The sequence below is a fragment of the Opisthocomus hoazin genome, chromosome 7 (assembly GCF_030867145.1).
Source record: "Opisthocomus hoazin isolate bOpiHoa1 chromosome 7, bOpiHoa1.hap1, whole genome shotgun sequence".
Taxonomy (NCBI): domain Eukaryota; kingdom Metazoa; phylum Chordata; class Aves; order Opisthocomiformes; family Opisthocomidae; genus Opisthocomus; species Opisthocomus hoazin.
Window position 1 is genome coordinate 43,542,293 of NC_134420.1, and position 24,179 is coordinate 43,566,471.

The following is a 24,179-nucleotide window of genomic DNA, read 5'->3' on the forward strand; positions in this document are numbered from 1 at the left end:
ACCTTTCTGAAAGCATGGCTGATGTTCACGAGGGTCACCTGTTTAAATCCTCAGTCATTGAAATAAGGCTGGTACCATTTAAAGTAAGACAGGGAGAGCTTGCTCAGAGAGAACCAAGTACCACCTAGACATGGAAAGTTATATTCATGGGGGAACTTTCAGGCTTAACTAATTATTACTTCAGGGGCTTACTTTTTTCTTTAAGTTTACAATAAAATAGATATTGAAATGACTGCAGCAATAAGAGCTGAATGTTACAGCTGTGTCTTGAGCCAAATAGCAGTAGCATCATTGTAAGATTAGGTTTGCGCTTTGATCTTGCTCCATGAAAGTCCAGGTGAGTTTTACTTTCTGTATCAATGGAAAGAGAGAAAGGCCTGAGAGGCGGAAATTTAGAAAACCAGGCATTGCCACAGAGATCTTTTTCTTCCCCCCAACCCCCACTTTACACAGCTGTATTTTCATGTGTATGATTTGCAGGCTATTAGCTAAAATAAAATTTTAAAAAATGAACTACAATCAATTACAAATACTAAAGTACAGTCCTGAATAATTAAACACAAATAGCAAGTAAATGAATTATATTACTGAATTCAAAGAAAATTAAACCAGGAAAATGTAGTACAAACAGTCATCTTCCTCCCCAGTTCTTCCAGTCCTGCTGCCTGCTCACTCTTCTCCAGCAATCCTTGTGCCTATGTTTGTTGTCGGTTAAATGCAGATCTACTGGTACAAAGAGGCTTCAGTTATACATCTGAAATACAGCTGCCACCTTGGAATCAAATACTTTATTTAGTTTATTTACCTTATTTAAGAATTAGTACATATGAAGAACATAGAAAAATTCTGTAATTTTTCTTGTAATTGTTCTCACTTCTTTACTGAAAAAGACCAAAAGGAAATAATTAATTTAACTTTTGTAAATATTTTAATGCTTGCTGTGTAATGGAACTCTGTCTCATTTACTGAACTTAGATATATATGTATGTGTATACATATACATAGATACGTATCTGTATTTCCTTCCTGAGCTTCACAAATGCTGTGGTATTAATAAACGCTCCTAAATTCAGTTATATTATAAAAAAGCAACAATGAAATTTCAGCATGAAGACACTCTTAAGGTCTCTGAGCGATTGTGTAACTACATTTTTTGTGTTTGGTTATTATAGTTAAGGCTAGAACTACAAGTACTTGTGCATGAGCTTTGCTGAATTAGAGACTAACCTGACCTATTCAGTAATTGTATGTAAAAATGGCCCCGCGTGTTTCCATATGGTGTACTTTGAATCTGCAGTTACCTGATTTTTTTATCTTAGATTGTTTGGAGTACTGATGATTCTAAATTCTGCCTGCCTGTGGTCATCGTTTTCATACTGAGAGGAATTGCCTGTAGTTACATACTTACAGTTGTCACCAGTAGCCCATTTAATAGCTGAGAAAGGCTTCTGTGTATGGTGCGAGTCTGTGCTGTGTAGAGGAGTTGCACTGTGCGCTCACACGAACATCTGCAATAGCTGCAATAGTGTCTGATGTCTCCTGTAGAAATTTGTTTCCTACATGGGTCTTATCTGCATGAGGACATGAATATAAATATTTGGAAAATAGGAGTGTTCATTACTATCTTATTTGATAATACTGGAAATAATATAGGAAAAGCTCATGTCTGGTATGTCTCTCTTCAACACGTATGACACATACATGATATACACAATTTTTCCATTCAGAAATGTACTTTTATACCTTACACACTTCAGGAACAATTTTAAAATAAAACATTTTACTTCTTTATATGTACAAAATAATTCTCCCATTTAGGAAAAAGCGCTTTCCATAACTAGTTGAAATTAAGTGAGATACACCTGCAAAATCAAATGTAAAGCAGATGTGTAATGGTGAAGTGAGCTCTTTAGGGTTGTATTTGGTTTTGACTACAACTTGAATAGCAGGCCAAAGAACAATTTAAGATCTGGCCTACAAGTGTCTTAGAGGTTAATGCAGTGCAAGCAATAATCCATCAATATGCCTTTCATAGTGTAGAAGATAATATCCCCACCTGGGATTAAACTATTATTTCCTTTACCAAGAAGTCTACGTTCGTGTGTTCTGCACAGTTAGCTTGCACGCCAGATATCTGACGGAGGCAGCACGGGTGCAGGTCTGTAACTGTGACCATCAAGCAGTATTTACAGCATCTTTGTGCACGGAGTGGCTGGTGGGAGACTGTCATGATGTCCGGACTCTGCACTGTTCTTTTTATGTACAGATCCGTAGGAAGTTCTTTGCGAAAGTGATAGTGGCTATTCTATACAGAAAGTAGCGTTTACTAACATGAAAAAAAATAGTAGGAAACTACATGAAATCAGAAAACATGAAAAATAGCTGATAGTCACTGAAGGCTATTCACCCATGCACAGAGCGAACCCCAGTTAAATGTAAAGGCTGAGACCGTCACGCAGGTGAAGTGTTGCTGGAGTCCACGCCAAGCCTGCAGCAGGCGCACCAATTCCTGACGCTTCCCAGCCGCAGTGCAGTCCCCCAGCGTTCCTGGCAGCGCAGCTCCTGCTGGTGCAGGACTCCAGCTCTCATTGCAGTCCAAGCACCCGCATTCACCCAGGACAGCCCTGTCCTATCTCACGGCCCGGGTCTGGAGTCAGCTCTCAGGAAGGGCACCTTGGGCCCAAGGCAGAGACTGGGTCCAGCCCAACTCCTGCCCAACAGGCTTCACACACAGTACTTGCATGTGGGTATGACACAGGGGTGTGTGATGCTGAGCAATGCACGAACCATTGCGAAGTTCTCATGCATACTGCAAAAATGGACACGGATTAGGTACTAGCCAGTGAAGTAACTACTTTAACTCTAGAGCAGCCATGGCTTTTATGGAAGCTTCTATGTGTGAATTGTAAAGCATTTAGCCATTATATGATGTCCACTTTCCTTCTGAGAGTCGGTCACATACCTAAGGGTACCTGTGACAGAAAGACGTAACATTTCTAAAGTTCTTTGGTTTGTTTGTAAAATATCTCTTAAGTAGTGTTGTTGGGCCAGCTGAACAAACAAGTACTGCCGTTGTGCTAGGGTGTTGCTTCCTAACATGTTGGTAGCACCAGATGAGCCTCGCTCCTGTGTGTGAAGCAGGTGGGTGGGATTTTCTGTACCTTTGAAACTCCACCTTGGATGGCATAGGAGCTACTTTCTTGGTGTGATGATGACAAAGAGACTACAAAAACGCAAGTGTTACCACAGCAGCTTTGTGGGGAACAATGTGCTGGTAAGCATGAGAGCTTCTAAAATTACAAAAAATTGACTTTTCTATTGCTTGAACTGATGAAGCAAAGCTTACTTGAAGACACATTATCTTACAGCGGAAACAGATACATATGTTCCCCTTGTGGGAGGAGAGGGGGAAGACAGGGTGCTTTAGGACCAAGCTTTTGAAGAATGTTGTCTTAATCCAAAAAAACCGCCATTACATTCCATTGCAACTAGCTGCTGCTGCTGCTCCTGGGAAAGTTCAAAAGCTTTGATACAGGGAGTGCTTCATGTGAATCAGCTGTGTTCTTCGCTCCCCCGTGGAGTAACACTTTCAGCATACCATGCATTGAAGTAGTAGGAAAATTGAATGATGGATTTATTCTGAGAATTTATAAGGATACACTTCAGTTTGTGCTGTAAAATAAGTGGATGAAACAGAAACCTGTACGGATTAGCTTGAAACTGTTGTTCTAGAATAGCACAGAACTCGAAGGCACTATTTGTCTCCTGTTTAATGTCAGCATAGTTGTTTGAGGAAGAAATGGTCAGAAAGCATTAAGTGGGTTTTGGTGCCTGAAACTTGCCTGCCATTAGGCAGGCTAAACGTTACTTGAAGCGAATATTAGCAAAGGTAAAGTTGGAGTTTGTGACTCTAGATTTAAAAAAGAAGCAACTCCAACTAATCTTTAGTTGACTATGAGTGTCCAGGATGGAAATCAAAGTTTTGTAATGCTGTATGTTTGGTGGCAAACCATCTGCCCTATAAGTGCCCATGCTGTAATCTACAAAGCTTTTCTTTGTGCTTCTGGGTGTGTTACCTGATCACAAGGTGTTGGCTGCACTTTATCATCTCTTAAGCCTGTACACACCCTTAATTACTTGCCTGGAAAATCCTGAGCTATCTTAAAATGTCTCTGCGTGAAGAAGTTATTTATCCCATGCAAGTCCTAAATGTGGCTTTTTCCTTTCCTTCCCTCCTCCCTCCCCTCTCCCCTGCTTAACTCTCTGCCCATAGAATGATTTGGGGAAAGAGACACAAGACTGTGTCACGTTTACCTCCTCGTAGTAAGTATGTGCCAGAAAACTCTTTCTGACAGTACAAAAGTACCATTAATGTCTTTAATAAAGGCAGCTCTTAAAGTTACTAAGAGCCAGCATAGTATTTAAATACCAGTTGTAGTAGAGGCCATTTACTTGTACTGCTGGGTACGCAGCCACCACCGTGCTGACTGAAATCCATAAACCAAAGGCAGGGAGGGCTCACCTCCTGCCTAGGCTGACAACTCGGTCAGAGTAATTCCTAGCTGGGTGCTCTCAAAACTTTCATTGCAAACTTTTATCTACAGCTGCAGAGATGAATACATGTTTTCCTCTGCATACTTGTTTAAAAATTCATGTTAGCCTCTGCGTGGATCCCTCACTCCTCTCTTGTGGGCAGCTGGGATTCTTTCTGGAAGCAGGACCTCAGCCGACAGCTCCGGGTGGAGCACGTGGCAGCGCACACACCACAACCAGCTTTTTCCTGTTGCCAGTTGCTCAGACTGGTTTGCTTTGCTGCTTTTCAGCTGGGTGTGGATCTGTGACTTCATTCAGGGCTTTAAAGCCTGAAATTCGGGGTCCCTTGCCAAACCAGTGACAGGTGGGGAGGAGGAGCCTTGGTGGGGATCCGAGACACATATCCCTCACTGGGCAGGGCACTCGGGTGTGAATGGCTAAGCAGTGTGTGCATGACGAGACGGAACCATGGAGGACAGTCAGGAGACTTACGGGAAGGGGCAAAGAGCCAAGGTTCCTCCCTGTGCCGTCTGACTGTTTGCCAGGAATCGCATGGTAAAGGGTGGGGGGGGAGCTGAGAAAGGAAGCTGGAACATTAGGTTGAGGGTAAAGAATGCTTTGGGACTTTCCAAAATCGAGATGAGAGATCTTTCCAGAAGGGATTGGTATCCTCATGCAAACTGCAGGTGAAAGCACGGGCTCTGGACTGGTGACTGTGCGATTAACAGGTCACAGATGGACAGAAATCAGACCACTGTTTTCTGCAATGCAGTTAGCCACTCACCTGGAGTGGCCCTGCAGGGGAATCGACGTCTCCTTCAACCATACTGTGTTTGAGTGCAGCAGCTGCAGGAGGCGTACTGGTGTGGGTGCAGTTGTCCCCTGCTGATCCCATGCCAAAGGAAAGAGCAGCGCTAAGTGTGGCTTAAACGTTTTCTTAAACAAGGCGGTGCAGAAAAATAAGGTGGGAGTGGCAAGGTGCTGCATCATCGCTGATCCTGGTTGATCCAGTCTTCTGGGTTTTGGATCCTTGGGACTCTCAAAGGCAGAGGAAGGCCTGGAGAGACAGGAGCTCTCACTCCACGCTCCACTGTGGAGCACTGTGAGTCAGTGGTAGAGTGTGAAATTAAAAGCCAGGAGGAGTTGGCTTTATCACTTGTTGAAACCTGAAGGGAATGTTATCTAACTTGTTAACAGATCCTCTTGCCCTCTGTAGAGCAGAGGTGAACTAAGCAGCAGGAGAAGAGCTGTCTTCCTAAACATTCTCATGTTACTGGAATAAAGAAATCCTGACTTCTCACATTAAAATACTTGTGTAAAGACCGATTTACTTGAAAAGTATACCATAGGAAGACATTTGCCTTGAGTCTTTAATCTGCTAAGCAAAGTAAAACAACTGCCTTTGTCTTTGAAGCCACAGAAACTGAGACTGTTGAAGTTTTAAGGACAGCACCGCTCCTCAGCATGGAAAGGCATGAGTCCGGTTTTTAGAAGCAATGTAGGCCCGCAGTCAGACTCGGGAAGAAGTCTGGTATTTAAAATACAAATTAGAATTAAATTAGGTGGTTAAGTTTAGGCGAGAAAATTAGAAGCTATCCATCTGATGAACCATGGACATACCCAACATCCTGTTGACAGCTGTAGTTTCCCTTCCTCATGTCACAGTAACGAGTAGTAAAGTTATTTGTGGGGCTGCGTTCTGCTACTACAGGACCTAGACATGCTGTGCTCCAGGCCAAGCAGAGTGCATCTGTTGGAGCAGCGGTGCAATTGCTCACGCTTCGGCGCAAAAACACAGTAGCACTGAGCTCAGCCCAGAGCGCTCACGGCAGTGAGGAACAGCAGAGGAGGTGACAGCCTGCTGGCTGTGTTCTCTGCAAGCTGAGCATAGAGGTTCATCCTACGATTCAGCCTGAGCAAGTTCAAGCTTCTGCTCTTCATCTCCTAGAAGGGGGTGGGCACAGGCAAGGCTGACGTGAGATGCTCAAACGAGCGCATCAAAAATCACATAATGGGCAGAGAAGGCACTCAAGAGACTCGGACTGAAGTTGGAAGAGAGTGTTGAAGGATGGATGTAGAAGTTACCGTGAAGTATCTCGCTAGCTCCACTGCAGTAGTCCTCAACACACGGGCAAGAACTAGAAGGAGCAAAGCTGAGGCGAAGCGGATCTGTTGAGCAGAGCACAGAAGGCATATAAAGAGCAGCCACAGGTGGAGAGTGAGGCAGATGAAGGGTTATTCATGCCGCTGCAGATGCCCGTGCGTGTCAGCCAGGCGTAACAGATGCACCCAGCAGGCTTTTGTTGCTCTGCCTGTTTCCATTTCAGGTTCTGGTGATAGATGGCCATGGAAGGGTCTTTTTTCACTGAGGAGCCCTTTGCAGTTGCTCCGTGGCTACACCAAACACCGCTGTACGCAGAGGAATGCCCACTGCTTAATGCCAGAGCAAGGCCTGCTAGCGTTTTTTTTTTTTGAGACAGATGCTGTTAGATAGCATTAAGGGAAGACAGACATGGTTATGGACAGATTTGATCTGTCACAGCAGTACAAATGCATATTGTTTCAGATTATTTTCCTTCAGGTGAATATTGGCAATTATAACTATCTTTTAGGATATCTTTTAGGATATCTTTTTATCTACCTTGACTTCAGCAAGGCTTTCGACACAGTCTCCCATAGCATCCTCCTAGGGAAGCTGAGGAAGTGTGGGCTGGATGAGTGGTCGGTGAAGTGGATTGAGAACTGGCTGAATGGCAGAACTCAGAGGGTTGTCATCAGCGGCGCTGAGTCTAGTTGGAGGCTGGTGACAAGTGGTGTCCCTCAGTCAGTACTGGGCCCAGTCTTGTTTAACTTCTTCATCAGCGACCTGGATGAAGAGTTAGAATGTACCCTCAGCAAGTTTGCTGATGACACAAAACTGGGAGGTGTGGTAGACACACCAGAAGGCTGTGCTGCCATTCAGCGTGACCTGGATAGGCTGGAAAGCTGGGCAGAGAGGAACCTGATGAGGTTCAACAAAGGCAAGTGCAGGGTCCTGCACCTGGGGAGGAACAATCCCATGCACCAGTACAGGCTTGGGGTGGACCTGCTGGAGAGCAGCTCTGCGGAGAGGGACCTGGGTGTCCTGGTGGACGACAGGTTAACCATGAGCCAGCAGTGTGCCCTGGCTGCCAAGAAAGCCAATGGGATCCTGGGGTGCATCAAGAAGAGTGTGGCCAGCAGGACAAGGGAGGTTCTCCTTCCCCTCTACACTGCCCTGGTGAGGCCTCATCTGGAGTACTGTGTCGAGTTCTGGGCTCCCCAGTTCAAGAAAGATGAAGAGCTACTGGAGAGAGTCCAACGGAGGGCTACAGGGATGGTGAGGGGACTGGAACATCTCCCCTACGAGGAGAGGTTGAGGGAACTGGGCTTGTTCAGCCTGAAGAAGAGAAGGCTGCGAGGGGACCTTATAAATGCCTACAAATATCTGAAGGGTGGGTGTCAGGAGGATGGGGCCAAGCTCTTTTCAGTGGTGCCCAGTGACAGGACAAGGGGCAATGGGCACAAACTGAGGCACAGGAAGTTCCGTCTGAACGTGAGGAAGAACTTCGTCCCTCTGAGGGTGACGGAGCACTGGAACAGGCTGCCCAGGGAGGTTGTGGAGTCTCCTTCTCTGGAGATATTCAAGACCCGCCTGGACAAGATCCTGTGCAGCCTGCTGTAGGTGACCCTGCTTCGGCAGGGGGGTTGGACTAGATGACCCACAGAGGTCCCTTCCAACCCCTATTATTCTGTGATTCTGTGATTCTGTGATTAGGAAATATTTAAAATACAAACCATTTATTTGCTTTTGCTCTTCTTTATGAGATTTTACTAGATCTATCACTTAACTCATTGGTCTAGGCCGAATGAGCTGAGCCTGTTCAGCCTGAGGAAGAGAAGGCTGCGAGGGGACCTAATAAATGCTTATAAATATCTCAAGGGTGGGTGTCAGGAGGATGGGGCCAAACTCTTTTCAGTGGTGCCCAGCGACAGGACAAGGGGCAATGGGCACAAACTGAAGCACAGGAAGTTCCGTCTGAACATGAGGAAGAACTTCTTCCCTCTGAGGGTGACGGAGCCCTGGAACAGACTACCCAGGGAGGTTGTGGAGTCTCCTTCTCTGGAGATATTCAAGACCCACCTGGACAAGGTCCTGCGCAGCCTGCTGTAGGTGACCCTGCTTCGGCAGGGGGGTTGGACTAGATGATCCACAGAGGTCCCTTCCAACCCCGAACATTCTGTGATTCTGTGACTCTCCTATCAGCATATTCCTCATAAGCTATTTTCAGGCAGATCGAATAGTGTTAGTAACTTCGGGTAAAGCAAATTTGAGAATCAAATTTTAAGAATTTGACTAACAATTACTTTTCTAAGCAGAAATGCAGAATACTTGTATCCTCACATTCAAGGTTGTTATCCCTTGAAAACATTTTTATATCCAAGCAATATGCAGTACTCAGGCAGACAGTAAAATTAACCACCTACATCCAAGTTCAAGTTTACCTTGTTTTTACTACTATGTGGTAATCTTCCAGGATGGGATACAGCTGGGGCTTCAGCTGTTCCACTGCACACTTTTGACATCTCTGTGGTCAGAAAAGTGTCAGTTAAACTGTTTCCCTAGCTCTATTAAACTGAACAGCTAAACAAACTAGAATAAATTAAGAAAGACCAACTTTGGTAAACTTTAGTCAAAGACTAAGGTGCCCCAGATTTTCTCTGAATTATCTTCACGTTGTTCAAGACACACTTAACTTGAAATATTTCTAGATCATGTTCAATTTGGACCGAGTGCACATCATTTTGGATGAAATGGTGCTGAACGGCTGCATCGTGGAAACCAACAGAAACAGAATTCTTGCCCCTCTGCTTGTGCTTGACAAAGTGGCAGAAAGCTAGGAAGATGCAAGGCTGACTGCAGCATTTTCCAGCAGATGGCAAAACCATCCAGAGCGTACCAACAGCACTCTCCCGGTGTCCTAAGACTGACCCATGCAATACTCAGATTAGTTGGAAAATATTTCATGTTTCTCCTACACCCTATGTACCTAATGGTAAGACATGGCTAACCATGCAGTGGAACCTTCAATTTCAGATGCAGCTTTATTGACACGGCAGAAACCTTTCTAGAACAGTCAACATTTTTTTAAATTAACTGGTGATAAAGGAATGAAAACTTACACATGCCCATCTAGGTGTCACTCTGAATGACGTGGCATTGCGCCAGACCTAGGAGAAAACAGAAAAGATGGAGGTATAAATTCAAACTGAGTTTCAATGTTTCCTTTAAGCACCAACTTGATTTTTAAAATTTTTGTACAGATGTACTGTAAATTAAAGTTCTTTTATGACCACTTATAAACTACATTCAGCTTTCATAAAAAACCTGGTTTCACTCCCTTTTCCATGTGAGTCATGGTTACAAAAGAAATGCAAATGATGGCAGTATAGATGTATTTAGTGTTCCTGCATACTGTGTAAGTTGTAACTAGAAGTATTTGGCACTTCAATATTATAACATTAATAAAAGATAATTAAAAGTTTGATGATCTCTTATCATGCTGGCTTCATAAATTACAGAGAATCTTTTCTAATTTGGCCCACCAGTGTATTTTTCTCCTGTATATTCTATCCATGCATCATGATTAAAACATTTACAGAAGATGAGTAACAAGAGATAGGCAAGTTTCTCAGTAGCACCTAGGTACCAAATCAAGTCTCCCTTCTGGGGCAGGAGGATGTAGCTACCCACGCTAACTTGTAGTCCCAGGCATGCAACGTGCCGATTCACGCCGCTGTACTGCAAGTCGCCCATGAGTCAGCAGCCTGAGCTTACTTTCACCTACCTGTCTAGAATCAAGGTACCTGGCAGCCCCTCCATGGCTGCCACAGCAGCGCTGGGCATCGCTTGGCACCGAAGGAGCACGTCCGCTGTGTGAGCATTATGTGTGAAGGCACACAACGGTCACATCTACGTGGCGCCTAGAAGCCAGGGTCTGAGGAGCAGAATGCAGCATTGGGTGGGAGAGCAGCCCACGTAGCCTCACAATAATCACACGCTCTGCAAAACAAGCTGACAGTGGATCTGGAGCAGATGTTTGTACACCAGGTTTATGCAACTGTTTGGTTGAAGCACCGCAGTCACAGGAGCAGGGGTAGTGGAGACTCCCCTTCAGTTTTGCATGGGGGAAAATTTCAAAGACAACACCTGTAAAGTCCTAGGGATAATGCTATGACAAGAAATCCAGTATGAATCCGACTGGTACATGTGAGGCAGACTTCTGGCAAGCCCTCCCTCGGCAGTGCTCCGAGCAAAGGCTGTTGCCAAAGAACTGGCACAGAACAAAACTTACCACACAGATTCAACTACAACAATACTTTTTTTCTTTTCTGGTATCAAGTACTCAATTATCTTCAAAGACCTATTAGCATCTCGCTTTATCTTACTGGAAGCCCCTTTTTACCTGTAGATACCTCAGCAGATGCTGAAGCGCAGGGCAGGCCAGCTGCATCATCTGACCCAGCGTTCATTCCAGTGTCCTGAAGAGCTGTAACCTCCAGTCGCACGGGCCCCCTGAAGAGCGCCCACACCTGCCCCACGCAGCGTTCTCGCTGCCAGACCAGGTCTTAAGAAGTTGCAGTGTAATTCTGTAAACGAGTTTGTGAGATGAATTATTGCCATGTACTTCTTTCAGACCTTGAAAGAAATATGGCACATGGTTCAGCACACGTACAGAGATTCAATAATGTAAGAAGTATTAAAGAAGTAGTCAGAGGAGACGGTTTGATATGTTGCAAACATTTTAATGATTACTTTTCAGCTTACACATTGGGTGGATTTTTTAAACTTCAAACTGCAACAAGTTAAATAAATGTTTATAATATACAAAGAAAATACAACCAAAAGTAAAACTTGCTTGAAGTGTGCCTTGCACTAGGAACCAGTGTTTTTTAATAGCTTTATTGTTGAGCTGCACAAACACACTTAAGGATTTGATCTTTATAGCAGGGCATTTGAGAAATCAAAATATATTCCCACTTGAAAGAGAAAAAAAAAGGTTGTGCATGATTATATGCAAAACCCCACTAAAATACTCCAATAGTGCAGGCATCATTAAAAAAGAAAAAGCTGGAGATGCCCATTAACTCTAAGTTTTCAGGAAGCAAGTTTCTGACCAGTTAGCTTAAAGCCAGCAAAACAGGGATCAGTGATGGCAACTGTAGTGTACAAGGTATTAAATGACAAACTTTCCACAAATACACTGTTAGAAATTTGTATCGGTGAACACCAAAAATCTGATGATCTGTTCTTTGGAACAGTCAAACAGAACCACCTTAATTTCCAGTTGTGCAAGCCCCTGAAGCATCACACAGTGTTCCGTGCCAATTTTTTGCTGGCTGTGTAGTTGCAGGGATTTATTTTGTCATTAGCAGCTAACAAACTTATTCCACATGTTCCTAAAGCCTCACAGGTGAAAAAAAAGGCAAGTCTCATCAGAGCACAGCGTGGAGATCGTAATTTTTTGCACACAAACACAAGAGGCTTCGCTAGTATCAAAACCCACTGCCTGACGTCCCACACTGCGGCCAGCGGCTCAGTTGAGATGGAAGCCTTTCTCCATCGTCGCAGCTAGCAGCCGCTCTCTCATGATCTCCTCAGAAGAGTACTCGGGCAGCTTTAGGTAATGCACACATGTATTCACAGATGGGTAACTCGCATCTGTAGCATCGACCTGAGGAAAAGAACGAACGATTTTGACTGCAGTTCTTCACAGGACTCAATACGGAAGTTAGAAGTTGTAAGCTCCTCAAATTCAGGGCATTAACTGCATTCTAACACCACTTGTCAACAAACAGTAGCATCAGGAAAGCTACAGACCAGCTTATATTTACTGTACATATACATTAATTCTTATTATATTCAAATATGAAGTCAGAGAACAGACCTGAACCAGAGATAAGTACTGAAAGCTTAGCATAGTGTCATATGTTAAAAACAAAAAAAAAAAAAAAGGGGGGGGGGGGGCATAAAAAAAATCTGCATTATTTATTTCTTCGTGTGGCAACGATTACGTTCAGAAGCCAGAGGGGCTGGTTCGAAGGGCAACCCGAGGCAGCCCTACCTTGCGTACAACAGTGAGCCGGGGATGTAGGTTTGCCAGTCCTCCCGGTGGGAGTGTTGAACAACCAGTGGTGAACTGGAGAAAAGCCTTCCTTTCATCCGAAGACATACCACACAAGACTCTCACAAATCGAAGGAACCCAGGGCTTAAAATAAATTAGAAAAAGTAGTTATGAAAACATTACAAGAGAGGGTTTTTTTAATTGCTCTCGAGACAGTACAACTGCAATCTTTAGTCACGTCTAAGCAGTCACCGTAAAATTCTAGTGCCTGTTCAGTATCGAGTTAAGAATAAAACATCATAAAACCCATAAAAATAATTCTTTAATCACCTTGCTGTGTATTACACAGAAAAATGTACGTGAGAACTTTTCTCCATACTTACCTGGAAGCATTATTTGGGTATCTTGCATATGAACGAGTAGAGAAGTGGATGGAGCTCAAACCTATTCTATGAGAAGAATCCAACTGCCTACTTCTGCAGTAGAAAGCCATTTCAATTTATGTATGGTTTCACTTCTATCCTGTTCAAGACCCTCATGTAAAAAAATAGGAGAAATATAACAGACTACAACAGATCTTTATGGAATCCTCCAGATACAGCTGCTTTCCTCCACACCAGTCCAGGGACCAGGGGGAGCAGAGGGCAGGAAGAACATGCAGCCTGCTGAAAAGGGCCCACGGACAACGGGCGCTGCAGTCTCGGCTGCATCTTCGCGTGCAGGGCAGGGTCAACAGAAGAATTGCTCCATACAGAACCTCAGGCCCATCAGGCTCCTGCAGCATGCTTACACTAACGCAGTTCCAGAAGTAAGCTGTATGTTGTTGCTACCAAACGTGACAGGCAGCAAAAACCCCACGCCCAACAAACCCCAAAACGTTGCAACCACCTCCTGATAGCAAATCACCCGCGTATTTGTTCCCTGCATAGTACATTTTCTTTTTGAACTAGACTTGAAGAGAAAGAATTAAGAAACCGGGGACAAGTAACAACTATACCCAACTGAACAAAAATTATAACCACCGCCACAGATGAAAGTAACAACTCTAAAATGCTATTTTTAATAGCCTGTATTAGTAAGCTGCCATTACATTTCCACTAGTTGTTCATGTTTTAGTATTTTACATTTTTTTATCCCCTCTCACCACAAAAACACCAATTACCTTCTAACCTATCTGTGCTAACACACATGGTTATTTCATGCCGTTTTAGATAATCACTTGCTCTTCAGCGACCACCAATCCCATCCAATTTGTGTCTTCATCTAATGAATATTCTGGACATTTTATCACTTAATGTATCTTTTAGCTACTATTTTCAAATCACTTGGAGTATAAGTACCTGTCTCGTGTATATCCCAGCTTAGGTTCAGTATAATTGATGATATCCTCAGCTGCCCAAGAAGGCGATTGATTTCCACAAAGAATCATCTGAACTTCTTCATGGCTGAAGGAACTCAGCTTCTCCATTGGGAAGACTCTGTTGAAGCCGTCTTTAATTTACACAAGATACAGTTATAAATATAGACGTCAAAAGAATGTTTATAAAATAACATCAGCATTTCAATTCTATTTTAATCAAACCAGAATCAATCAACAGTTTCTTAATTAAGGTAAATGGAACCTCTTCAAGATTCAAAATGGCATAACTAATGCAAAGGTGCTATGAAACGAGTATCTTGCCTACTGCAATCTTAAAGTTTGTTTTTGAAAGCCATTCTATGCCATCGCTTTAAACCAGCACACCCTGAACACGAATTAGTCCACCTAACTGCCTATACGTTCTGCCATATTTAAAATTACCTCTGAACGCCTCCATCTGTTTCTGTATACCAGTATGCATGCAGAAGTCAAACATGAGGTCTACGTACTCCTCTGCATTATCCATTGTCACCGTCTGCAAAGACAGTCAATAAATACCGTAAGAATTCACTTTGCGATAGAGTTACTGCCAAGACAGTAAAAATTTAACTGCTGTTTAAATTGTAAAGCTAGGTTGTTTCCTTACCTCATCTTCACCACCCGGCTTGAGATCCACAGCTGTAAACCCATACACTTTGGACGACGGGCAAAACTGAAAATTTAGGCTTCAAAACACAAAGACAGTTACTAAATGGAAACAGGTCTGCTTTTGCAAAGACACCAGATGCATAAACTGCACCCCCCCCACCCCCCCCCCCGACCCGAAAGCATCTCACTATGCTTCAAACCATTGTTTGTGGATCATTTTGCATACACGTGAACAGTGGTACCACAGTACAGACCTACAATTAGTTACGGACTCGTGATAATTCATGTTTCCAACGTACGGTATGCACACGCGTGTAATCACACACTGTTTATTTGGATTTGACAACCCTGGAAAATCTCATAGCGTTTGATATCTTTAAGTTACCGGCTTCAAAACTACTCAAACTGTTCAATTCCGTTCACAAACTCAACAAATCCTTGACATTAATTTCCAGCACTAGCAGCTACAGAGCCACTTCACACATTAGCTCTTTCGGCCCCTCAGCGGTGCTACTCGCCGGCTCTCTCTGCCAAGCCATACTGCAGCCCGCCAGGCCACAAGCAACCACTGAACTCTGACTACACAACCCTTGCGGCACAACAGGATTTTAACAAATAATCCATGATACTCATGGTAGAAAAACTACTGTTTCAAAAGAAATCATTTAAAACTACAAAAGATGACATCCTGACACAAGTTTTACAGAGGTATGAGCGCTTTTACGTCTTCAACACTTGTTAACTTTCAGCAAATGTTCCATTTCACATGGACTCGAGTGCTGCACTGCATGTCTGTTAACACAATCTGAAATTTCAATCTGTCTGCTTTAAAAGCTCTCCAAAAAACTTGATAAATTTCAAGTGTTATCATTGCAAAGAAATTAATGATTCGCACTTTTCTAAAGGTCTTTACAAGTATTTGGGTGCTTCTAGAGAGTCGTATGGCATTGCAGAGCAGCCACATTTAAGTTTAAGCATTAGGAAACTAAGCAAGTGAGAAAACCCTCAAACTAAGGAACAAGAATGTACCTACAGATGGCAAACCGGATCTTGCTGCATCACTAATGATTCCCACTTTCAATGATACTATTTAAAAATGAGGAAATCTTCGATGTTAATTATATGTGTTAACATTTGTCTGTAACACAACACTGTTTGCATATTTATAAATAAATATGAAAACTCTTACCCCAAATCCTCTATGCTAAGTGGAGGCCCCGAACCTGATGGGTTCTTCAGCATTAATTCCTGTAGTTTTGTGTTCTTTTCATCTTCTGACAGACTTTTGTTGCTTAGAATTTGACGCCTTTTAATTGCAAGGTCCTTAATTTCTTTTAGAAACCTAGCTCTATGTGGATTTACTAACTCAAAGTCTTCCCATGTTAAAATTCCATTAAACCAGGCAGGAGGTTTAGGTTTTGGTGGATCAAGAATAAATTCCGATTTGGAGTCTTCTTCCAGACTTCCTACTGACAAGGAGTCATGCCCTTCTTCTGTAGAAGCCTCCGACTGACTTTCCGTACAGTGCAAGTCTCTGTCACCCCGTGATTCATATATCAACTTACTCATATTGCTTTTAATGTCCCCCATACACATGAGTTTAAAAAAAGGCTTAGAAATGGGTAAATCCACGAGTCTATTGTCCTGAATGCATTTAGCCAAGAAAATTCCAAGGAAATGAAAGAGTTTGGTTATTCTTTCAAGTTCATCACTATCTTGCGGGAATGGTGCTGTGAAGAGTCCGCATGATCTCTGTACATAGTAGCCAGGGGGTTTCAATCCACCACCAATATCAACCTGATTTAAGAGACGTACACAAAAAAAAGCTGACGTTGTTAAAGGTGAATATTATCCGACACCTGTGCTGTTAAACTTAGTATACTCTATTTCTCTGTCAAAAAAAGAACCGGTAGGAATGCAAGGCGTGGAGCAGAGTGGTCATTCTTGACCATGATAAGCGGCTGCTCACTGATCATGTGTTCTTCCCTTCCTGGATATCTAGCTCATTTGGCTTTCACACAAGTGCTCAGTTTAAAATGCAAATTGAAGTATACCTGACGAGACTCGTCATCTGGAAAATCATCATCACAAAGCCAAGCTCCCAAATCTGTCCTCTGAAATTCTGCTGCCACCAATGCATAAAATTCCAAGGTAGGACCCAGGCCTGTTCCTTCCTCCCCTAAAAACTCAACCTAGAAAAACATAAGAAATGTTAATAATAAAAGAAAATCCTAGTGAAATGTTGAGTATGGAACAGGATATTCCATATCCCGGCCAGTACATTAGCAATAGCTATCTAACCTTGCTCTGCTAGGCAGATATGCTTTACCTCTAGAACAGATTTTCTGTCTGCATGAATCTGCATGACATTTTCTGCCCATTCCATCAAGGATTCACCTCGCGGAACTTTCACTCTTTCATGTTTGAGGCGTCCAACTCTGAATTCTCCCGGATCATCACGTCGCGTTGTGCTTGTTGTCCTTGTCCGTTCAACAGTGGCTTCACGTCTGTTCTGTAGCCACACAATTGCTCTGGAAAAAAACGAAAACCAGTTGTTTAAAACTTCGATGTCTATGAGCATGAAAACTTGACAGTAGCCACTAAGAAAAAGTTACCTTGTTAAGTACTAATTACCTCCTAATTTCTTTTTTTTTTAAATTACATACCGAAGTATTTCTCAGAAATATCTGAAATGCCCAAATATAGGCTGCTTCATATTTTACGAGCTTAGCAAACTAAATATTTTTTAATTACTATGAAGGGACAGCCATAGCTTCTGATGTAATAGACAGCACCAACGAAAACATACAATTCTTGATCTGAATTACTATAGTTTTCAAATTACAGTGGAATGAACAAAGCGCGGCATTTACTGTAGCTCTTTTTAGTCACAGACTGTTTCTAGACACTTATTACAACTTCCATACTGCAAGGCAGTTGTACATCATCCCACTGATACCAAGTTTTACATTAAGATTTACTTACTTACACTCTTGTTAGAGAAACACAGAACCAAAGTTGGAGTGCAATCATAGACATATAGACCCACCTTGGTGTAGGAAGAGCAGCCGCCTCTAGCAGCGGTACTTACATGAGGTCAGTTTGAAATTCTTGTATGTACGGTCATCTTTGTAGCAATAAACTATCTACAAAGCTACCATCTGTTGGTTGCTTTGCGAGTATGGCCAAGTGTCATGACAGCCACAGGCAGAGAGTGCACACGCCCATGCGCATGTACACACAGAGGTCACACAGAGTATGAGAGCTCTAAGAACTATTTCCAATCTTTCAAGGGCTTATGAAGGCTCTTTACTTGCCAAGTAAATACCATGCAAGGTTTCCTTAAAACCCAGTTTTTCTAAAACATTAACTTTTTTCGAAACAAAAACAAAATGAAAAACCAAACATACATGGTCCAGTTTTCTGGACCATTTTTCCAAAGAAGTTCAATTTTTCCATATTAAGAAGATCTAAACTGATGTCTTGAAAGACAATACCTTTTCTTCCTTTTCAAATGCCTCATTTTACACTCTTCATGAGGCATTTCTACTGTGTATTAGACACAACAGTAATTTTTGCAACTCACTGTCTACACTTTTCTTGCTCTTTGGAAATCAAACAAAGTAAAAAAACACAGCCAGGGAAACCCACAAAAACTAATTCTTCCTTTTCATTACATAAAAGTAAGCTAGGAAAAAGGTTTACACTGTCTACATACTCTCAAGTTAATCACTGCTGCAGTCAAAATATTAAGGATTCCTAGGTAATGAAACACTTCAGAGGATACCCTTAAATGTTTTCATGTCTGGGTTTGTTACAGTTTCATTACGCAGCTAATATTAACCTTTAAAATAGCATCTTTGTGTTACATTTTGTCTCTTTTGTTAAGACTTTAATGAATTAAAAATAAATGAACCAAAAGAAACAGTCACCAAACCACTGTAGGAACTATAAATTGGAAAGTTACATGCTTTGGTGTACGTTTTCAAAAAACATTTAACTCACATTTATTTTCAGAATGTTTTTTATTTTGTTTCTTACTCCTTTATGCAATGAACTGCAACCCAGTCAAATTACTGCCTGATGTGATAACCTAGCTAGAGGTACACAAGCAAGTCTTCAGCTAAAGTTGAAAAATGAAATTTCTTCAAAGGAATTTCCTGAATAATATCCAACAGAAGGTAGGCTACTCATCATAAATCTCTTACACAATGAACAAGAAATGTTTCAAGTGTCCAAAAGTCTTTCTAGAGTTTCCCATCTTCTTCCCTTTTTTCTACTATCTAAAATGCTTTACATTTGGCAAGCAAAATCTATCTTGTTAGGATAAGGTTCTTGTGTGAATTAGCAATTTAAAAATTACTATATTAAGACAAAAAAAAAAAAAAGCAGCCTGACATTCCCCCCCTCCCACCCCCGTTTTTTTACCTTGATGCTCCAAATGCTGTGCACGTGAAGTACAACTGTCTTGTTTCAAATGGAATTAAGAAAGGACACTTGCTTGTTAGCTGCTCACACCAGTCTGGCAAAGCTCCACTTGCTAGTGCCAAGGGTTCCTGTAGTTTAATGCAAGGAGAAGAAGGAAGAAAGAAAAAGAAAAAAAAGGTGTTTCTAATGTTAGGACCCAAGTTGTCCCAACAAGCTTGTAACTAAGTACACAGACACTCAATACATTCAGGTACAGAGTTTTCACCTGTGCTTGAGCAAGTTTCTTCCTCCTCAGCAACTGCCACTTTTTTTTTTTTTTTTTTCCTTTTAAATGCTACAAATGAAAACTTCCCAGAGTTTCTAGGACTCAAGCGTGGACACAGGGTGCTTTGGCACAAACGCACTAAAAGCTGTAGCAAATCTCTGGGATACGTACTACTCAAAGCACTGTGGGGAGATCGAGTGTACAACTACCTGGACAACTTCCGAGTTTTGCCCAAAAGTGATCAGATACTGCCTCCTCAATACCAGAAGACATGGAATAAACTTGGTGGTACTAAGATGATCCCCACTAAATATTACTGTAGTCTCTTCTAAAACACAAGAAATTATTACTCCTAAGGCAACTTAACTACAATAAAAAAAAAACACCTCAAAAAGCACACAAGAGCTGAGCAAGTCAAGAATCTTCATCTTCTTTAAATCTTTGTTAAACAAAATGTAGTTCAACTGAAGAACTAGATCTTAAAGTTTTGCGTTTAATGCATCTAACTGACCTGGTACCAAGAATATGTTTTCTAAATGCGGAATGTATAAAAAATAAAATGTTTGTGAACCCTAACACAACTAATTGCCTTAGTTACAATATCATCAGGCAGTCATACATACACTAAATGGTAACATCACATGTTTGTATTCAGACTAGCCCATTCTTACAGAATTCACTCATCCAAAATATAAGGAATTGAACAGTGTATGAAACAATTCAAAAGTCAAAATGGCAAAAAAGCAAATAATTTCAAACCGTCAGAGTAAGGAAAAGTATAACAGAATCTCAAAAACAGTATTACCTATATACACTGTGCATAACACATTAATGTAATACCTCAATCTGTTGCAGAATCTTTGTAGTAATTTTTTTGCTTGTGAATTCATCTGGTGGAAAGTTAAACTGAGGATGCTCATCTCCTTCTGAAAATATCAAGAGAAAATTTTTTCCTTTAGTTTGTTTTCACTGAAACATTTAAGAAGCTCTGCTAGATAATTAACTCACCTTCTTGAGATGTTCGTGCTGTGTAAGGGTCACTGGCAACTATATACAAAATACGAAGCAACTGCAGAACATCTTCTACTCCACAGGAGTTCTGCCCACTGCCAGCTTTGGCCTGAGGTTGTTCCTTTGCCAAACTCAGGATATCAGAATTCTGAAGAGTAGAAATGGCCCCTTGACTTAATCCAGATTTTGATCCATGTTCACAAAAATCCTGTAAAAAAAAGAATTGTTAAGAATGTAAACTGCATGCGTCACTATCTTTAGGACTGTGCACTCCAAGTTAACGATTTGAAAAATCAGAATGGTTACCGTGTTTACCCTTCACTTTTAGTTACAATGTTCAAATCGTGATTCAAATGCATTTTAACACAACTATATTTAATAGAAGACACCAAAAAGAAAAAAAGCAGCAAAACCTAAACTTGGTATTGGCATGTGAACATTCAACTTTCCTATTCATGTCATTCCTCCTCCACAAGAATCTTAAAGCTGCAAAACAAAGCACACAGCCATTCACAATAAAGAGAGTTTGGATGCAGACATATACCTTGTATGCAGCTATGAGCTGGGAACAATTTCTGTTTTTCCTAATACTTTTATTAGTGCCGGTTAATTTCCAGTGGCGCAGGAAAGCTGAGTCTGCATTCTTCTGCAGGTAGGTTATCAAGTCATTCTTTGGTAATTCGTCAGTGCCAAGGTACTGCTCCACATGCTCTACTGACCAGCAACCCTACAACAGGAACCACCAAATGTTGGGTTTTCCTGGTTGTAAAGTCTTTGAAGATTTCACATGCATTACATACCGTCTGTTTTACAGGAGCATGCATCGACACATATACTCACTCATATCCTTTAATTAATTGACAACTGTTAGTTTTTTAATGTAGCATTTCAAAAACAGCAATAAGATCAGCTTTGCTTTTGTTTAAGCAGCCACAAAAACATACTCAAAGGCACAGAAATAAGTCTTACCATTTTTCCACTTTCTTTCTCTTTATCAGAATCCTTCATTTCTCTGTACATGATTCTAGATATCAAAACAATGAGTTAATATTTCATACTCAGAGTACAGCCTCTAAATTCTGAAGTTATACATTAATGAAATTTACATAACATGATGTAAATCAGAGCAGCTGCTCTTTGCTGCACAGAACATCTGGGATACCTTGAAGCAGCAAAGTTCTTAAACTCCTGTTTAATTTTCATGATGGTGCTATTTATCTTGCAAAGTATTTATGTTTCCTTAAGTGAGGTTTGGGTAACCAAACAACCTTCATTGTGCAAATTTCCCAAACCAGCTTTAGATTCTTCACCACACATGCACAATTTCTTCAAAATTTTGAAGTTCTAGGGTAGTTTGCTGTGTATTAACTTAAGAGATATGTGCATTTACAACTATTTCTCATGCTAACTAGCAAACCGCTTTGTTACAGCACACAATTTTTGACACAAGGCAACTCCAAAAATAAGTGCAACACATGAGCACTGCTGAAATCTGAAATACAAAGTTAAAAAAAAACCACAACCACCTTACTGCAGCTCTTGCTTTCATACAGGTTAGTTTTCTAGTACAACAGAAATTACATTGGTGTAGTAAATTGAAAATGCACACAATCATATAGTCTCATAATTTCTGTCTATTACTATAAAGCAAGTAAGGTCAAATTAGGGTAGAGAGAATAGCTGAGGCTGGAAGGGACCTCTGGAGTCCGAGTCTAATACCCCTGCTCAAATGTTACATTTAAACAGAATTTCCCGTATTTCAGTTTGAGCCATTTTCTTCTCATCCTTTCACTTGTCACAACAAAGAAGCGTCTATGCTCTGTCTTCCTTAGCTTCTCCCATCAGGTAGTCACACACATTGGTGTATGATGACCTCCCTCAACCTTCCTAATGCTGACCACCTTTGCTGCCAGGGTGCACAGCTGGCTCATGTTCAACTTTATGTCCAGCAGGACCCTCAGCGCCTTTTCCGCCAAGCTGCTTTCCAGTTGGTTGGCCCCCAGCCTGTACTGGCACACGCAGTTATTTCTCTCCAGCTGCTAGACTTTGCATTTCCCTTTGTGGAAAGTTCCTGTCTCCCCATTTCTCCAGCCTGATGAGGTCTCTCAATGGCAGCACAACCATCTGGTTCAACGACTCCTCCTGGTATTGTTATGTCTGCAAGCTTGCTGAGGGTCTGCTCTGTCCCATCACACACTTCATTAACGCAGTTGTTAAACAGTACTGGACCCAGTATTGACCCCTGGGGCACACCACTAATGACTGGCCTCCAGCTGGACTTCATATCAGTGATGACAACCATCTGAGCCTGGCAGTTCAGGCAGTTTTCAGACACTATCTAGTCCATACTTCATTTGTCAGTGAGGGAGAAAGTGTTGAAAGCCCTGCTGAAGTCAAAGAAAACAACAACTGCTGCTTTCTCCTCATCCACTGAGCTAGTCATCTTATCATAGAAAGCTATCAGATTGGTTAAGAATGACTTCCTTTCCACAAATCCATGTCACCTACTCCAAATCACCTTCTTGTGCTTCACTGTTTGAAAATTGTTTCCAGGACTATTCTATCACCTTTCCAGGTATGAAGGAGAGGGTGACCAGTCTGTAGTTCCCTAGATTCTTCTTGCCCTTCTGGGGGATAGGAGTGACACTTGCTTTCCTCCAGTCCTCGGAAACGCCTCCCAATCACCATGACCTTTCAAAGACAATTAAGAACGGCCAGCTCTTGTAAGTGCATCCCACTGAGTCCCACGGACTTGTATGTCCTGTTTCTTTAAATGTTCCCTAACCTTTTGCCCTTCACACCCCTCACCAGATTCAACTCCAGATGGGCTTTGGCTTTCCTAAGCCCATACCTTCACACTGGAACAATGTCTCTATATTCACCCTGGGTCACCTGACCCTTCTTCCACCTCTTGCATGCTTTCTTTTTATGTTTTGAGTTCTGTTGGGAGTTTCTTGTTCATCCATGCAGGTCTCCTACTGCCTCTGCCTGACTTCCCACACATTGGGATGGATTGTTCTCTAGCATGGAGGAAGTGATTCTTGAAAAACCAATCATCTCTTCTGGACCCTCTCGCCTCTCTAGGATTACATACCCATCAGATTCTTCCAAGCAGATCCCTAAGCAGACCAAATTCTGCTCTCTTGGTCAATTGTTTGACTTTCGCAATTATTAACAAGTCATAGTTGAACATTAGAGGTTATGATTTTTTCTGTTTTGTAGTCGCAGCACTAGCTGTAAAAGCAGTAAGAACATCCTAACATAAATGCAAGAAAAACTAATTCTAGCACTGCTCCCTCCATAGGGGGAAAAACACCTTAACACTGTTTCACACCTGTTTCCTAATCAGTCACAGTGCTCTCTACACAGAATAACAAACTTGTGAGCTTACGTGTATGTTGGCTCCCAAATCCGTCTAAGTTTGTCAGATTTCACATTGCCATTACATGAAAGCTGTAACAATTTCTGTACATAGTAAAAGATGGTAGATCGGAAGTTTGTTAGGGGCAGTTCTACTTCTCGAGTTGTTCCAAGACCTGAAACTTTCAAGGTAAGCGCTAAACGTGGCGAAGGCATGCACTCAACCTCTTCCAAGAGTTCTGAATGAGGTGTACCTGCATGTGAAAAATCATTTGAGAAGCCGTTAATACAAAATATGTAACGCATAGCAAGTTGGCTTAAACATAATAAAGTGGCTCAAATAAGGAAGTGTGAAGACTTCCTGCACACGTGCCACAGAGATGATACCGAGTTGTAACTATGCACTGTATCTAAAGGCTGTAACTGCAG

At 41.9% G+C, this 24,179-nt stretch overlaps 2 protein-coding genes across 19 annotated transcripts in view; one reads left to right on the forward strand and one right to left on the reverse strand.

Moving 5' to 3' along the window:
• The window catches only part of AP4S1 (adaptor related protein complex 4 subunit sigma 1), a 52,658-nt gene that overhangs the window by 19,906 nt on the left and 8,573 nt on the right, over positions 1–24,179 (forward strand). For 5 of the 8 annotated variants that reach the window (XM_075425146.1, XM_075425144.1, XM_075425151.1 and 2 more), the window contains one exon: positions 9,325–10,098. The exons of 1 other annotated variant lie outside the window; for it this stretch is intronic. In XM_075425146.1, coding sequence (XP_075281261.1) covers positions 9,325–9,453 — 129 coding nt within the window. In that variant the 3' untranslated portion in view covers positions 9,454–10,098. Of the gene's footprint in view, positions 1–647; positions 7,551–9,324; positions 10,099–24,179 lie in introns of those variants that run through there. 2 more of the 8 variants (XM_075425147.1, XM_075425148.1) reach the window with 2 other exon arrangements.
• HECTD1 (HECT domain E3 ubiquitin protein ligase 1) overlaps positions 11,338–24,179 on the reverse strand; it is a 65,848-nt gene continuing 53,006 nt past the window's right edge. For 8 of the 11 annotated variants that reach the window (XM_075425139.1, XM_075425135.1, XM_075425133.1 and 5 more), the window contains 14 exons: positions 23,782–24,004; positions 21,360–21,414; positions 20,935–21,117; positions 20,388–20,598; positions 20,220–20,305; positions 19,115–19,242; positions 17,016–17,217; positions 16,741–16,878; positions 15,876–16,483; positions 14,685–14,763; positions 14,480–14,573; positions 14,019–14,169; positions 12,678–12,822; positions 11,338–12,287 (listed from right to left, as the gene is read on the reverse strand). In XM_075425139.1, coding sequence (XP_075281254.1) covers positions 12,150–12,287; positions 12,678–12,822; positions 14,019–14,169; positions 14,480–14,573; positions 14,685–14,763; positions 15,876–16,483; positions 16,741–16,878; positions 17,016–17,217; positions 19,115–19,242; positions 20,220–20,305; positions 20,388–20,598; positions 20,935–21,117; positions 21,360–21,414; positions 23,782–24,004 — 2,441 coding nt within the window. In that variant the 3' untranslated portion in view covers positions 11,338–12,149. The remainder of the gene's footprint in view (positions 12,288–12,677; positions 12,823–14,018; positions 14,170–14,479; positions 14,574–14,684; positions 14,764–15,875; positions 16,484–16,740; positions 16,879–17,015; positions 17,218–19,114; positions 19,243–20,219; positions 20,306–20,387; positions 20,599–20,934; positions 21,118–21,359; positions 21,415–23,781; positions 24,005–24,179) is intronic. The other 3 variants (XM_075425142.1, XM_075425141.1, XM_075425137.1) reach the window with 1 other exon arrangement.